The sequence below is a fragment of the Tenrec ecaudatus genome, chromosome 7, assembly GCF_050624435.1.
Source record: "Tenrec ecaudatus isolate mTenEca1 chromosome 7, mTenEca1.hap1, whole genome shotgun sequence".
Classification (NCBI taxonomy): Eukaryota; Metazoa; Chordata; class Mammalia; order Afrosoricida; family Tenrecidae; genus Tenrec; species Tenrec ecaudatus.
In genome coordinates, this window is record NC_134536.1 from 72,483,981 (window position 1) to 72,500,185 (window position 16,205).

Sequence of the window (16,205 nt, forward strand, 5' to 3'; positions counted from 1 at the left end):
TACTTATGTTGCCATCATCATTTCCAAAACGTTTTCTTTCTACTTGATCACCAGATAGCAGCTCCTCATTTTATCCCTCCCTTCCCCTCCCCTCCCACCCTCGGGAACTCTTGATAACTTATACCTTATTTTTATTTTCATATTTTACACTGTCTGCTGCCTCCCTTTACCCACATTTCTATTGCTCGTCCTCCTGTGATCGGTTCCCCCTTTCTTTCCCTTCTCCCCCCAACTTCCCCCTACTCTCACGGTATCACTACTCCCATTATTGTTCCTGGGGGGTTTATCTGTCCTGGATTCCGTGTGTCGAGAGCTCTTCTCTCTACCAGTATACATGCTCTGGCCTAGCCAGGTTTGTAAGGTATATCGGGTCATGTTATTGGGGTGGGGGTGGGGTGGGGGTGGGAGCATTAAAGAACTAGAGGAATGCTGTGTGTTTTGTTGGTGCTATATTGCACTCTGGCTGGCTCATCCCTTCCCTGTGACCCTTCCGTGAGGGGATGTCCAGTTGTCTAGGGCTTTGGTCTCTGTTCTGATTCTGTTCCTTCGCATCAAAATGGGTGTTTGTTTTGGGTCTTCAGATGCCTGATAGCTGATCCTGCTGCCACCTCGTGATCACATGGGTTGGTGTGCTTCTTCCATGCCGGCTTTGTTCTCAGCAGTATTCATGATGCACTTCCTCCAAGAAGATTCTTTTATCTTCTGGCAATTCATGTTCTGTCCACTACTACTTACCAACACCTATTCAAATACATCAATTCTTCTCTGGTCTTCTTCATTCATTATCCAGATTTCACATGCACATGAGGCGATGGAAAATATTTTGGCTGGGGTCAGCTTTATTGGATGAAGGCCCGACTGGCATTTTGGCAAGTGTTTTATGGACTGTCACTCCTGCATCAAGATGGTAAAACTTTCTGGGCGGTAAACGCCAATAGCCGCTTTGCTTAATCACTGGAATAACTTACACTGTTTGTAGTGAGGAAAGGGCGCGTTTATGTAGAACTCACTGAGATTCTCTCCTTGGGGTTTTTATACAGCTTTACAAGCATGGAAATGGGGACTCCAGTCAAATCATTTCGTCTTAGTAAAGTTCTTCTGCGTTCACTTTAAAGTCAGCTGGTCACGAAGGGTCCATTCTGTTCATTTCCAGGTGGCATCCAGGCCGATCTTTGAAACTCTCCCAGATCCACTGGAAGTCAGTGACGTCAGTGCTGATCCAATGCCCCTCCTTAGCGTGCTTCAGGAGGGGACACGGCCACCCCCACAATAATGGCCCCTCTTCTCATTTCCAGTGCCATGCAGGGCCCACATTCTATGAGTGATTTTAGAGCAATTTCTGTTCTTTTTATTTTTTTCCGCTATTACTTTTGGTTCTTCTCGTGTGGAAGACTGACAGTGGAAGCCTAGGGCAATTGCTTGCCAAAGAAAAGAGTGAAGTGAAAATCCTGGCTTAACCTACATAGTGTGAGAGGAAATATTAGAAATAAAGCAAGACAAGGAAAACGGAAAGCACTGAAGAGTGTGATCCAGGCTTCTCTGCTGCGTTAAGCAGAATGCAGCTTTGGGCTGTCCCTCCCAGCTTCTCTTCCCTCTCCGACTGCTTTGAGATTCATCTAGCTTATGAATATATTTGGATGTGCTAGTCCTCAAAATTAAATCCTTGGTGCAGAGCAAATTTTTCTAAAATTTCAAATTCTTATGTTGTCTTCACCGTGTTTCACAAAGAATCTAAGATACCCAGGTTGCTAAGATAGCTGTGAAACAGATTTTTATCTTTTGATTGAGAAGGTAATATCTATATATTTGACTGGGACAAGCCCTAAATACCCTTAAATACCTTAAATCGTCTAAAAACCAGCCCTCAAATACCTTAAAAAAACCCAACCAACATTAGAGAATTATGGTAATTCTACTTAAAATACACTTAACAATAATGTTTTAGATCCATGTTTCCCAAAGTGGGTGATACTACCCCCTGGGGGGGCACAAGAATGATACAGGAGGGCTGCAAAAGCAGATGCCTATACTTTATCCTGGATTGTAAGGTATGGTGCAAATGTTTTTAATTGCCAGGATGACACTGAGATTTTTTTTCCCCCTGAAGAGGGTGGGTGGTAGGCTCATTAAGCTTAGGACCCTGTTTAGATTATCTATTTCTAATCATGAAAATTAAGTCCTATCTTCTCTAAATCCAAGTGAAAATATTTCTCACGCACCCAATGACCATGACACTGATGTAAAAAATAGCATCAACCAAATAATATGCAGTTTTGCTTTGTTATTTATACAAAAGATAAAGTGACACACATGCACGGAGGCGTACACACATTCTACCACTTTGCTAGTTGGTATTCACAAACACACGAACACAGTTAACCTTCTGAGGCGCTTGTTATAAATGTCATCTGCACTTAAAAGCCACTGAGAAATTAAATAAGATGACACTTCGTCTATCTTGCGAGCCAGTGTCTGTTCCAAATATGGGTGCAGATCTTAAAAGCGAAAGATGAAAGGTTTCTCCTCCTAGGAAAAAGGAACATACTTACAATTCTTTCGGTCAGTTTTAAATGCACTTACGTTTTGCTTTGTCTGATTTCCAGGGCGAGGTCGTTGGGATGAAGACAGTGCGGTGAGCTCTCCAGACCCCGGATCTGCCAGCGAGTCAGGTGACCAGTATCGCCCCGAGCCCTACAGCAGCCCGCACGAACCCAGCAAAATCGAAACGCTGATTCGAGCGACCCAGCAGATGATTAAAGAAGAGGAGAACAGACTGCAGCTAAGGAAAGCACCCCCAGACCAACTGGCTTCCCTTAACGGAGCTGGGAAAAAACACTCCCTTTGTTTCGCCAGCTACCCACAGCCTCTGCCGACAGGCGAGGTCTGCCACGGCTCAGCTCCCGCCGATTCTTCACCGTGTGACCACATCCAGCAGGGAGAGGGGAAGATGCTGAGTCCCCATGAAAATGACTATGACAACAGCCCCACTGCACTGTCTCGGATAAGTAGCCCCAATTCGGATCGCATTTCAAAATCCAGCTTGATCCTGGCTAAGGACTACCTACATTCGGGCATCTCTCCTCATCAGACAGCGGGAGACCATCCGGCCATCTCTCCAAACTGCTTTGGCCCTCACCGGCAGTATTTTGATAAGCATGCGTACACATTAACTGGGTATGCCCTGGAGCACTTATATGACAGCGAGACCCTTAGAAACTATTCCTTGGGTTGTAATGGCTCACACTTGGATGTCACTTCCCATCTCAGGATGCAGCCAGACCCCTCCCAAGGACACAAGGGAACATCTGTTATAATAACCAACGGGAGCTGATGTTTTTCTAAACTATTTTGTTCTTTGCGGATCTCTGAAGCATATTTATGTTTGAATGCCCCATTATCAGCATTTCCTAAGCCGCAGCTTATTATTGAGGATGACTTAAGTTCCCGCACCATTGACATGCGTTCCTGTAAAAACAAAGACAGCACAGCGCTCACACGTAGAGTTAAACACAGGGAATGCAGCCAACATGGCTTCCCACACTGCCCCTCTCGTTACATGGAACCAGAGTACACGAAGACGGCACTGAGAAATACTTACACAGATCAGTGGTCAGTACAGACACCCCACGAAAAGACTGACAGGTGGCAACATTGCACTGTGATGATCCTGTCACATCACACACCCAGACTGCTGCTCACCACTGCCATGTACACAGGTAGGCATTAGAATCTGGGCCACAAATTATACCAAAAAGGTGTGACTTTTCTCAACCCTAGCCTGTTAAGCTTCCCAATGCTAAACGAGATGTCTATTCCCACAATAACTGAGAAAGAAAGAGGGAGAGGGAGAGACACGTTTTGTGAATTGGTTTCTTTGTGATTGTGACCAGGTGAGGACATTTGGCTCAGGCATAAATTAGGGGGATGGCCCTGTATACAGTACACGAGTGAGTTTCCACTGTGTCAATTATAAGCAACCAGGAAGTGACGATTTTTCTGCCCGCTAGTTTGAGTCTGACAAGGAGCAGGCCGGCACTGACTTCACAGTTGGCGTTGTGCTCAGCAGAAGCATGGAGACACTGGCACCTACACTGAGAGTAGCGCAGCGGAGGGGCAAAGACCAGAGGCGGAGAGAAATGAAACCATCTAAAAACAAACAATTTAAGACTCTGAATGGGTTTGCCACATAGTAATCAACACATTTGTGGCTTTACCCACCAAATACAAAATTCAAGCCAATTAACTAAGGAAAAAAGGCTGATAAATATGAAAAATAACTGAGGAAACCCAGTAAAGCACCACGTGACAACAGTATAAGTGTGTGGAAACACTTCAGAACACAGCTGTGCAAGGGTGACAGGGCATGGGAGCCTCGGCGGAGAGTCAGAAGAATAGGAGTCTGAAGGAGACCGCCACCGGGCCGTGTCCTTGTTGCCGGTACCACACACAGACTCCTGGGCTAACAGCCGGAGCAGCAGAGGATGCAAGCTCTCTGGCTCTGGTGCTGACCCGGGCCACCGGCAGTTTATATAGTGCGCCTCCCTTTTCCCATCTACTGGTGTTTCCTGACTGGTGAGGGAGCCCCATGATTCTGTGGTTTGTAGGTACAGTAGAACCCAACTTGCAACCTAGGGAATGCTCCGCAGTGGGTTGTCAGGGCTGACCCTGCATTCACAGGAGGTAGAGAAACCTCGTAACTCTAGCAAGGGCTCTTTTCTTTCTCCTCCCTCTCCAGCATGCGTATCTGTGGTCCACTTTCCAGAGTCAGCCAAAATGTAGATGGCAAAAACTGATGCAGGAGAGGAACACTCAGTAAGAGTTTTGTAATACGCTCTTCTCTGGTAGTCAAAACCAAGTGACCTAAATGTTGAAAGACCTTTCCCAGGAGTCTCACACCTGGAAAGCCTGCGATATTCCAGTAGCAGGTGGGGGGTACTGAAAGAACTTGACTTATACTTTTGAAATCGAACACGACCTGAAGCACTCAGGGATTAGTACTAAGTTTTCACCAGTCCGCACAGTGACGCGACAGTCTCTAGGTAGGTGACAATCCGCAGGATGATAATCGGAGTGAGGCGCCTTCAGGACAGTGAACCCGTCCTGGGTATGACAGAGCGACGTTAGTGTCGTAAATGCACACATAACTGGGAAAGTGAGGGGTTCTGATGTGTACTTTCAAAAGAGTTCAAAGGACAATGAAAGCCAATTCTGAATTATAAAAGTAAACTCTCCAGTCCTTTAAAAAAAAAAACCTTCCTGAGAAGCCTCAAATGGATTTTTGATTAATTTGCTGCATGAAGTAAGATTTTAGGAATCTAAAGGGTTTTATTTTTTTTTTTAGAATTGTGTGGATGGATAAATGGGCCCAGGGCACACATGTCTGAAAGCAATGGTATGTTCTGGAAGGAAAACCATATAGATGGGCTTGACTGATGGATGTACATTACTCTAAATAGCCCAAGGGCAGATGCTAGAAGAGCAATGGAAACTTGAGAACCAAGGAAAATTAACTGATAACAACAAAAAAAATAGACTTCACTAAAGGAATTTCAGTGGAATTTTTATATGTAAGATAGTTAATTGGTGTAAGAAATAAATTACGGACTCTGTGAAGGGGGGCTCCCAGAAGGAACAGTGCTCCATTAAATGGCATGAAAAATACTTCCAACAGAAGACAGAATTAAGCAAATCACATTTTGCTTACATCGACCCAGTTTTAATATATAGCCATCCATTTGACTTACTCAGTATCAATCATTTTATAGAATCAGCTTTGTTACATTACATACGATGCCTTAGAGGCCCACTGTATGATACACCTTACTTTTCAATATGGCTTTCTTACTGCAAAATGATCCACAATCAGTTAAGGCATTTGTGAGAAGGTACCTTCTTAATATACACATAGAAATGTTAAAATTCATTTATAGCCTAAATTATTTTGTTTAAGGTGGAAACATGTCCTGCAAATGCAGAGATATCATTTGTGTCTTTCTTTAATACACACCCCTGGCCATCCAACTCGCCGGGCACAGTGAGACCCGCTCCTCAGGTTCCCAAAGGGAGTCTCCGCCGAAGCCCACCTCTCCCTCTGAGCAGCCAGCTTCGCACCTGGCGTCAGCAGCCCGACACGGCGGAACTCACAGTACCACCGAGGGCCTGCCTTGTGTTATAGGGGATATAAAATAAAGGTGCCCAAGAGCTTAATCAGCTAAAGTTAACCTCAAATTGGTTGTAGTTCTAATCCTGGAGCTTTAGAACTTCGCTAAATGCGGGGGACCATGACCCTTACTTGAAATAGTCATTATTGTATCCTCTAGAGCAGCCGTTCCCAGCCTGGGGGTCCAAGGACCCTTTCACAGGGGTCGCCCGATTCATAACAGTAGCTAAATGACAGTGATGAAGTAGCAACGAGAATCATTTGATGGTCGGGAGTCACCGCAACCTGAGGACTTGTATGACAAGGTCGCAGCATTAGGCCGGTTGAGAACCACTGATGTACAGGATCAGAAGAACGTGCTCGATCCAATTACTGATGCCCTAGGTTCCAATCATTAGATGATCAAAAGCTCACACATTCCAGTCACTTAAAGAATATCTTTACAGCCCTTGGTTCCTTTCCTACCTAATTAGAAATATGGATAACAAAAGAAATATATGAACACAGTATCTCTCCTAACTTATTAGAATTTGTTTTGTTAAAATTATGAGACGCTAATCAGATTTGGTGTATTATTTTACATGTATACTATTAGCGTCACACTTCCTCCAGATCAGATATGTGGGCTTGCTTTAGCTCCACCAGGCATTTGAAATACTATACTGAACACGAAGGCACCCCAATAGCACAGGGAATTGGGAGTGGGCTCCTAAGGGCAAGGTCAGCAGTTTGAACTCATCATATGCTCAGCAGGAGACGGACGAGGCTTTCTGTTCCCGTAAAGATTTAAAGCTTCAGGAACCCCAAAGGGCAGTTGTCCTCTGCCCGATCGTGCCAATCTCAGTTGGAGTTGAGTACGGTTTTTGAGCTTGTCTTTTTAAGTCCTGAATATCATGTGCTAGCTTTTCTAAATGGTAATTGTTGATGCTAGATGACCTGCCACAGTGTTGATGTGACATTCAAAGTAAGTCAGGATTCAACAAATTGTTTTTTGCCTTTAGTGTTGAAACAGCAAAACCACGTTTTCTCTCTTGATTGGGTCCTATTCTGCATTCTGTCAACAATCTGCTGCCGCCCACGGCCTCCGGGCTCGGGAGCCCACTTAAAAGCCGCTTTAATAGGATCTCCTAGGAAAGAATACTATGCTTCATTTCTCTTATCATTTTTAAAAGGGGGCTTGATGATCTCTTCCAATAAAAGATCTTTTAGAAAATATGCTAAGGTATTTTTAAAAAAATGAACCTACTTCCTCCCCCCCCCCATCCCAGATTTCGTAGTCATTAAATACTTTGTTTCATACAAAACTTTTTTCAGATGAAAGTTTTATCACACTTTTTTTTTTGGATAAAGACCTATCAAAGTTCAACCAACCAAAAGCTGATGTATGTTGACAATGACTCTGTTATTTCAGGACCTGGTTTTGATAGAAGAAGGCATAGTGAATGAGACATTTGGAATACTGTTCTAATATTTTAAAGCGTGCACGCTCTCTCTCTCCCTCTCTCTTTCCCTCTTTCTAGAGCAGGATCATTATTGTTTGGGGTCAATTCTATTAGGACTGGTAGTGTTAGGGAGTGTCATTGAATGCTGATGCTTGGAAAGTTCAGTATTTGGTCGTGTGGGATCTTCCACTTTACCCACGGGGATAACTTAACCTCTACTAACACTCTCTTTGGTTGGAAAAGCTCAAATGCTCAGATTTGGCCTGGTTCTTTCCAATGCTTCGCTCTAGACATCCACCCCATTTTCTAACCAACTCAAGAAAGAATGTAAGTTCTGTGGCCCTTCACCTAAGTGATTCACCTTTCACATTAACACCAGATTTTACAAAGAGAGGTCTGACCTGATGCCAGTATGCTCTATTGGCTAGTTCTTACTGGGAAACAGATTGTTGATAGAATATTTCCCTTTAAATTTTGAAGTGAGTCAAATAACAACAATGGGCATATGCAAAGGGTTCGTTTATAGGAGTGTTCTTGGGGGTGTGCCCATCTGGTGCTCAGGTCTTCTGCACAAAAGTTGTACGGGTAGTGCTTGCTTGACTCAAAGGTGAGATTGTGTTCATTTCCAAACAGGGGTTTGTTCAGAGTTCCCCCACTAGTTCTGTATGAAGAAATATTAATTATAAAGCACATAACACGATACTCTTCTGCTGTGCTCCTTAAAGAAAAATAGTTCACATAAGAATCCTAATTGGTCATTTTATTCTAAACATTTACAGTTTATTTATTGCAATTCTGCTGCATGGGGCTTTGCTTTCATCAGTGTGGGGTTTGTCCTAATTTGCTGATATGGGATATGTTTAATACCAGTTGAATCTTTGCCCAACTGCCTGGTGTGTTTACATTTCAAAGAAATGAAATTGACTTCGAAATTTTTTTAGAGGTATTGTAACTTTGTTTTTAATCTAAAGGGAAATATTTCAAGAACATAGGATCAGGCAATTCAAAAAAGAAAATATTTTATGTTTGTTTTTCTGATTGACATGCTGTAAAAAGGATTATATTTGTGAAAGAAGCAACGATTGCCAATACTTCAAATGCCATCTTGCCATGTATAGTTTCTAGTGACACCGTAGTATAAATTTGTAATTTGGACTTTTACTTTGGAATGTAAAGTAGGAAATATTAGTTTTGTCAACGATATCTTGCAAAGTGTTTTCATTTATAATTATTTATATTGTAAATAGCTTTCTGAAGTAAATTTGAAGTTAATGTGCATAAAATGTATTTATTATGTGAGGATTTTTTTTGGTTTAAAATATAGTTACAATATGCAATTTGAGTGTGGCTTATTCATTGAAAGAAACTACAGGACAAAACAGACAGTTAATGAAGAGACAAGTACAGTAAATAAATAAAGACCATTTTAGATTATTTTGGAATGGACTCACACATATACAACTTTGAGACCTTGTAATAGAAATTTACACACGTGCATCGTAATTATTCATTTATGACCTCAGTCTTTCTTAGAGAATGATGTTTCACTGTTTCATTATGACATTTTAAGCAACATTTATTTGGTCTCTGCTAAAATAAAATGAGAAACTTGAAGGTACAATTTACATATTTAATGCCCAAGGAAAAGAAAACCTATAATCCCAAGATTATGTAGTTAACTGGCATTCAGATTAAAAACATCATGGATAATTTTTATTTTGGAATCCAAAGTGTTTTTAAAATTCAAGTTAAAAATTAAGGCTGCTTACAGATGGTTCTAGCTGTCTCATTTTACAGTGTTTTACCCATTTGTTTTCCTTCAGGGGTTTCGGATTGACCGTGATGTACTTTAAAATTGTTCAAAATTGACCAGGGCAACAAACCTACACAGTGTCTTTTGATTCAAAGAAAACAATGTTTGTATTTCATAACACCTTTTTTACTGTTTATAAAGCTGCAGAGTATCATTATGAATATCAGAGCAATGATCTGATACAGTACTTCAGTTGTGATTTCGTTTCCATGAAGAAATATTGCTCACATTTACCTCCTTCTTCAAATAACTGTATTTCCAGTTTAATTTTCAATATTTATTGAGTATTTACTATGTGCCCCCAAATGGGTTGTTTTTTTTTTTTTTTTTGGTAGAAGTCATCAAACAGGTTCCAACTCATGCACCACAGAAGGAAACACTTCAAATTCCCCCTCCCCCCAATGATTGGTCTGGTTGAGCCCGTTAGTCTGTGTGCCCATCTACTTCGTTAAGTGTCTTCAGCTCTTTTGTAGATGATCCTCTACTTTACAAAGCATGATACCAGTCTCCGAGCACTGGTTTCTCCTGATAACATGTCTGAAATACATATGCGGTCTCGCCACCCTTTCTTCTGACGAGTCTTCTTTTAAGACAGATGTGTTTTTCCTTAAAACAAATGAAACACTGAACTCACTGCCACTGGGTCGATGCCAGCTCATAGCAACCCTGTAGGACAGGGTAGAATTGCTGCTGTGATCTTCCAAGACTGTACCTCTTTGTAGGAGTAGAAAGCCCAATCTTTCTCCCATGGAGCTACTGGTGGTTTTGAACTACAGGCCCCCGAGGATATCACAGCCCAATGCATAACCACTACTCCACCAGGGCTCCTCTCTGGCAGTCCCACGTGTACTTAGCACTCTTTGCCAACATCATAATTCAAATGCACCCATCTTTCTCTGGTCGACCTTGTTCAGTGTCCGGCTTTCACATGCTTGTGAGGTGCGTGTGAAAAGAACCCCGGCTTGGCTCAAGTACTCCTTAGTCTTCAAAGTGACATCAGTGGATTTTGAACTCTTCAAAGGGATCTTTAGCAGTAGATTTGCCCAATGAATATATTGTTTGATTTCTTGACTGATGCTTCCATGAGCATTGATTGTGGATAAAACAAAAATGAAAAAAAAATTTAAACTAAAATGAAATTTGATCATTTCATTTTTTCTCCAATATTGTGAAGTTGCTTATTGACCCAGTTGTGAAGATTTTTATTTCACTTACATTCTGGTAAAATCCTTAAAGAAGGCAATAGGTCTTGAATCTCTTGTTGCAAGATATTATGTGAAATATATACAGTGGGCATATGATTTTCCTTGCATGCTTTGAAGGTGTAAATTATTCAGTGAATACATTGAAACAAAAACCACATTGACTGGTGGATCAGGTGCCAGACACTAAACCAAGCGCCGGCCATCATGGGGAGACACCAATAACCTTATTTCATTAGTGCGAAAAGAGACTCAGAGTAATCAGGTAGGTATTTTAGCCAAGGTCCCATCGCTAAAACATGAAGTCAGTCTCACCACCCTTGTAGAGTTGAAATCTGAAAGCAAGAAGCTTTACTTTTAAACCTTCTTTCTGTAATAACATTAAAAGAAAAATATAGTGGGGAAAAAACCAAACAAGGAAAACACTGTCCAAATGGTGATTGTATAAAACACAACACTGAAGCCAGTGAAATGGAAACACTAGTAGTCCCACCGACAGTCTCAGGGGTTAGCGTTTCTACTTAATTATTGTTAGTCATATCTTACACTGTCAGATGTCCCCCTTCACCCACTTCTCTGCTGTCCTTCCCCCAGGGAGGAGTTTATATGCAGATCCTTATCATCTGTTCCCCCCCTTCTCCCTCACCTTCCCTCCACCCTCCCAGTATCGCCATTCTTACCACTGGTTCTGAGGAGTTCATCTGTCCTGGATTTCGTGTGTTTCCAGTTCCTACCTGAACCAGTGTACATCCTCTGGTCTAGCTGGATTTGTAAGGTAGAATTGGGATCATAATAGTGGGGTGGGAGGAAGCATTTAAGAATTAGAGGAAACGTGTATGTTTCATTGTTGCTACACTGCACCCTGACTGGCCCGTCTCCTCCCCAGGACCCTTCTGTAAGAGGATGTCCAGTTGCCTACAGATGGGCTTTGGGTCTCCACTCTGCACAACCCCTCATTCACAATGATATGATATTTTGTTCTTTGGTGCCTGATATCTGATCCCTTAGACACATCATGATCACAGCAGCTGGTGTGCTTCTTCCATGTGGGCTTTGTTGTTTCTCAGCTAGATGGCTGCCTGGTAATCTTCAAGCCTTTAAGACCCCAGACTATATCTTCTGATAGCTGGACACCATCAACTTTCTTCACCACATTTGCTTATGCACTCTCTTTGTCTTCAGAGATCATGTTGGGACAAGGCTGGTGTGCTTATTCTATGTGGGCTTTGTTGTTTCTCAGCTAGATAGCTGCTTGTTTATCTACAAGTCTTTAAGACCCCAGACGCTATATCTTTTGATAGCCAGGCGCCATCAGCTTTCTTCATCACATTTGCTTATGTACCCACTTTGTCTTCAGCGATTGTGTCAGGAAGGTGAGCATCTCAAATTGCTGAATTATTAGAACATAGTGTTCTTGTGTTGAGGGTGTACTTGAGTAGGGACCCAATGTCCATCTGCTTCCTCAATACTAAACCTATAAATATATGTACATAGATCTATTCCCCCTCATTGTATATAAATATATTTACATATGTATATGCCTGTATTTAGATCTCTATAAATGCCCCTTGCCTCCAAGTTCTTTCCTCCATTTCTTTTTACTTTCCTCTTGTCCCACTGTCATGTTCAACCTGCATTTGGGTTTCAGGAATTCATCTTGGCTACATTGTCCTTGATCCAGCCCTGTCAGGCCTCCTACTCCCTCCTTGTCATCAGTTTCCGGTCACTTGTTGTTCCTTTGTCCCTGGGTTTGTTAACACCCCCTTCCTTTCCCCTGCACCCCCCTCTCCCTTATCATCCCTTTGTTCTCTCTTCTGGCTTGTCTATGCCGCCTATCCCTTCCAGATAGACATGCAGCGACAACAATGTGCACTGACACAAGACCAAGCACAAGGAAGCAACAATAGAAACTGAAACAATAGCTACAATAGCAACAATAAGGCAGCAACAATGACAACAACAGCAACAAAACCAACCAACCAACAAACAAAACCCATATAAATAGTTCAAGGTCTATTTGTTGTCCCCTACGATTGTTCTCCAGGTGAGTCTGATGGGGTGCCACGCCCTGGCCCCACAGTCTGTTTTTGGTGTTCCCTGGGTGTTTCATTGTTCTGCCCCCCTTGCTGCTCTGTTGCACGCCCCCAGTGTCTGACTTTGGCATGGTGGGCTCAGGGCGGGCACAATTCCTGCTGTTGTCTCCAGTGTTGTTCCCCCATGATGCCATGGGTCAGTGAGGAACGCCGTGTCTCGTGGTGGGGCCGCCCTATGGTCTTCTCTATACATTGGCTGTTCTGAGCAGAAATATTGTCCTCAGGGCCTGATGGGTCTGTGCTTCACTCTTCCCTCCTCCCCCCTTATTGGCTCCGGTGTGCTCTGGTCAGACAAGTCCCTCTCCGTGAGCTGTAGCTTCAGTGCCGTCCTCTGAAGGGAAGTCTTCTGGGGGGGGGGGGGCGGGGGTGCTGTCCACTTAGTGGGTAATAGGGCCAGCCCCTCAGGTCAAGGCCTGGTTTTGAAGATCCGCTGTACACAGATCTTAAGGAGCTGTTGGCAATCATCACGTTAGGAGCTTTCTATGGTTCCTCTAAGATACCTTGAATCAGCAATACACACCTGTGGGCACCAGTGTGCCCGCAAATGCCTTGGGGATTGTGCCAGCATGTAGGTGCCAGCCACTGAGGCAGCCTCTGCAGTCAGGCATGGCCAACGGCCTCTGCTGCCAGTGTCAGGAGAGCTGACCCTCTGTAGTGGCTCTCGGCCTTTACATAATTATGCTTTATAACTTAATACATGCTGTATTTACTGATGGAATTAGATCCAGGGTGGGAGAAATGTAAAACAGCCCCTGCTTTGGGAGTTTGTAAATAATCTCTCCTTTGTTCAACTTCCCCCAGGTCAGGCTCCTGTGTGGGAGTAATTCCATATGGGAATCTAACTTGAGTGCCATCTAAGTAAACCTTAAAGGGATCTTAGCAGTATCTTTTCAGCCATAAGGAAGTCATTCTCAGTTTCTGGTGACAATTTCCTGATAGCTTTGTTTGGTATGTTAAAAAAGCTGAGCTTGAAGAGTCTAAGGAAAAGGTCTCTAAGGTTCATTTGGAAATGGATAATTGGGATCTAATGTGACAAGGAATCATTCAGGCCATAATTAAGGTTCATTATTTAGTACATTTCTAATGTCCAGTCTCAGGCCTTGTGCTATTCACAGGCCCATTAGTTAGACTAGACAGGGCATTTTTTTGGTGCCACATCAAATCCATTTTTAAATTCCAAAGGTCAGAGCTACTTCTTTCCATACACATTTGCAATTCTGTTATTAATTGAAGATTATCAATAGCCAACTACTCCCCTCCCGCGACATCTGCAGAAGGGATGGGAAGGCTAGCTTGATTTCACTTCACTAAATACATATTCCAGCCATATGTATACGTCTTGTTTAAAGACTTGCTATTATTAACTTGATGTTTTTCCATGGAGGTAAACATTTTAGGAAGTATTTTTTAGAGTAAAACATAGAATGTTTTATGTTTGACATTAATGTTTTCTTGGCCACTGACCATATTCGATGTACTAGCCGGAAAAAGAAGGGCGAGAACAGGAGAGTTCTAATACCCATTTGTCTCCTCTTAGGCCACGTTACGATCAGCTACTCAGTGGCACGTTGCACCGCAGTGCTCCACTCTTTAATTTCCCCAGCTCCTCCTCCAGCCTGCGGAACCATGTCCCCTTTTACTAGGCGCGTCTCTCGGAACTTAAACAAAGCAGCAGCAAGCCAGCACGCCACTACCATTCAACCATCGAATATGTGACACTTTTTAAAAGGATGAGATGGAGCGTCAGTGTGGAATTTTTAAAAAATCATTTTATTGGGGGGCTCTAAAAACTCTGATCACAGTCCATCCATCCATCCATCCATCCATCCATCCATCCATCCATCCATCCATCCATCCATCCACTGTGTCGAGTATATTTGTACATATGTTGTGGTCATCATTGTCAAAGCATTTTTTTCTACTTGGGTCATGAACCCTTAATAATTTATAAATTATTATTATTATTTTCATGTCTTACACTGACCGCTGTCTCTCTTCACCCAGTTTTCGGTTGTTCATCCCCCTAGGGGCAGGGGGTTATATGTCAATCATTGTGATCAGTTTCCCCTTTCTCCCTCCACCTTCCCCTTATCCTCCTGGTATCGTTACTCTCATTATTGGTCTTACGGGGTCGATGTGTCCAGGATTCCCTGTGTTGTGAGTGCTGGTCTGTACCCGCGTACATGCTCTGGTCTAGGCAACTTTGTAAGGTAGAATTGGGTCATGAGAGTCGGGTGGGGGAGCATTAGAGAACTAGAGAAAAGTCCGTAGGTGTGCAATTTTCTCCTGTTTCTTAAAGTCTTGTCTCCTCTCTTTGGGCTTTCCTGTCCTTGAAGTCTTTGATAGTTCTCTTCCGCTGTTTAATCTTCAACAAACTACTTTTATCTCCTTTTTCACTTTCTCAGTTCCTCTCCAGTATTTTTAAATCTTCTAGCGTTCCTTACACACACACCCGCTCGCGTGTGCGAGCCCAGCCTTCAAGTTTTTGTGCTTTGTTGAAATTTAGCAACTGCTAAATTCACTGCTGTTGCTTTCACTACTGGGAAGCACCTGACTCCTATTCTTTGGGGACTGAGTGCTTTGAGAATTTGCCTTCCTGAAATATTTCAATATCACTTCCCTATGTCTTCAAAAATCACTTTTTAAAAGTCAGCAGGTTGCTTTTGCATCCAAGAGCAACTTGTGATGCTGACAGGTGGTCTGACACCATTAATTGTTCCCTTTTTAAACTTTTTCTTCATAGCTTTGTTTCTACTTCTGAGCATGTTTCAATTTCTTATTCTTCAAACTAAACCAAGAAGAATGAAAATTGGATGAGTTCTCTGGCTACCTTTTTTTTTTTTTTGGTATGATATGCTACACTCTCTACTTCCTTATTTACCACCCCTGCCTGCCGCCACCCCACTGCTCTTCTTATAAAGTTTAGACAAACAAACCCAAAGCAACAAAAAGAGTATTGTTGTCAAGTGAGTCTGACTCATCGCAACCCCCTGTGTTACAGGGTAGAACTGTGCTCCCTTTCTTGCTTTCTTTCTTTCTTTTTAAATAATAGTTTATTGACATATAACTCACATGTCATGCACTTCATTAGTTAGGTCATATCATAAAGAGGTGCACAATCATCACCACAATCCTTTCCAGAACATTCTCTTGCTTCCTGTGCCCACTACTACCAGCTTCCCATTTCCCTCCAATAAATCCCCAATAAACCTTCCCATTATACCCCCAACAACCACTAATCCAGTTTCTAGCTCTATAGATCCACCCAAGATTTCAAATTCTGGAAAACATACCTCAACCACCCCCTCAAAAAACCAAAAAAGCAACAAGCAAACACTACTACCACCTCCACCACCCAAACCAACAAAAATAATAAAATAAACCAGAGAAAACCCCCAATTGAAAAGAAAGCAGGAAATATAAAAAGCCAGAATATGTTTCAAAGGGAGAGCAAAGATAAGGTGTTAGATTTTGGCCTAACTGGTTCTGCAACCA

General features: G+C 42.6%; 1 protein-coding gene across 1 annotated transcript in view; it reads left to right on the forward strand.

Moving 5' to 3' along the window:
• The window catches only part of SIM1 (SIM bHLH transcription factor 1), an 84,035-nt gene extending 80,704 nt beyond the window's left edge, over positions 1–3,331 (forward strand). Inside the window, exon 11 of the mRNA XM_075554010.1 lies at positions 2,604–3,331. Coding sequence (XP_075410125.1) covers positions 2,604–3,331 — 728 coding nt within the window. The remainder of the gene's footprint in view (positions 1–2,603) is intronic.
• The last annotated feature ends 12,874 nt before the right edge of the window (positions 3,332–16,205 follow it).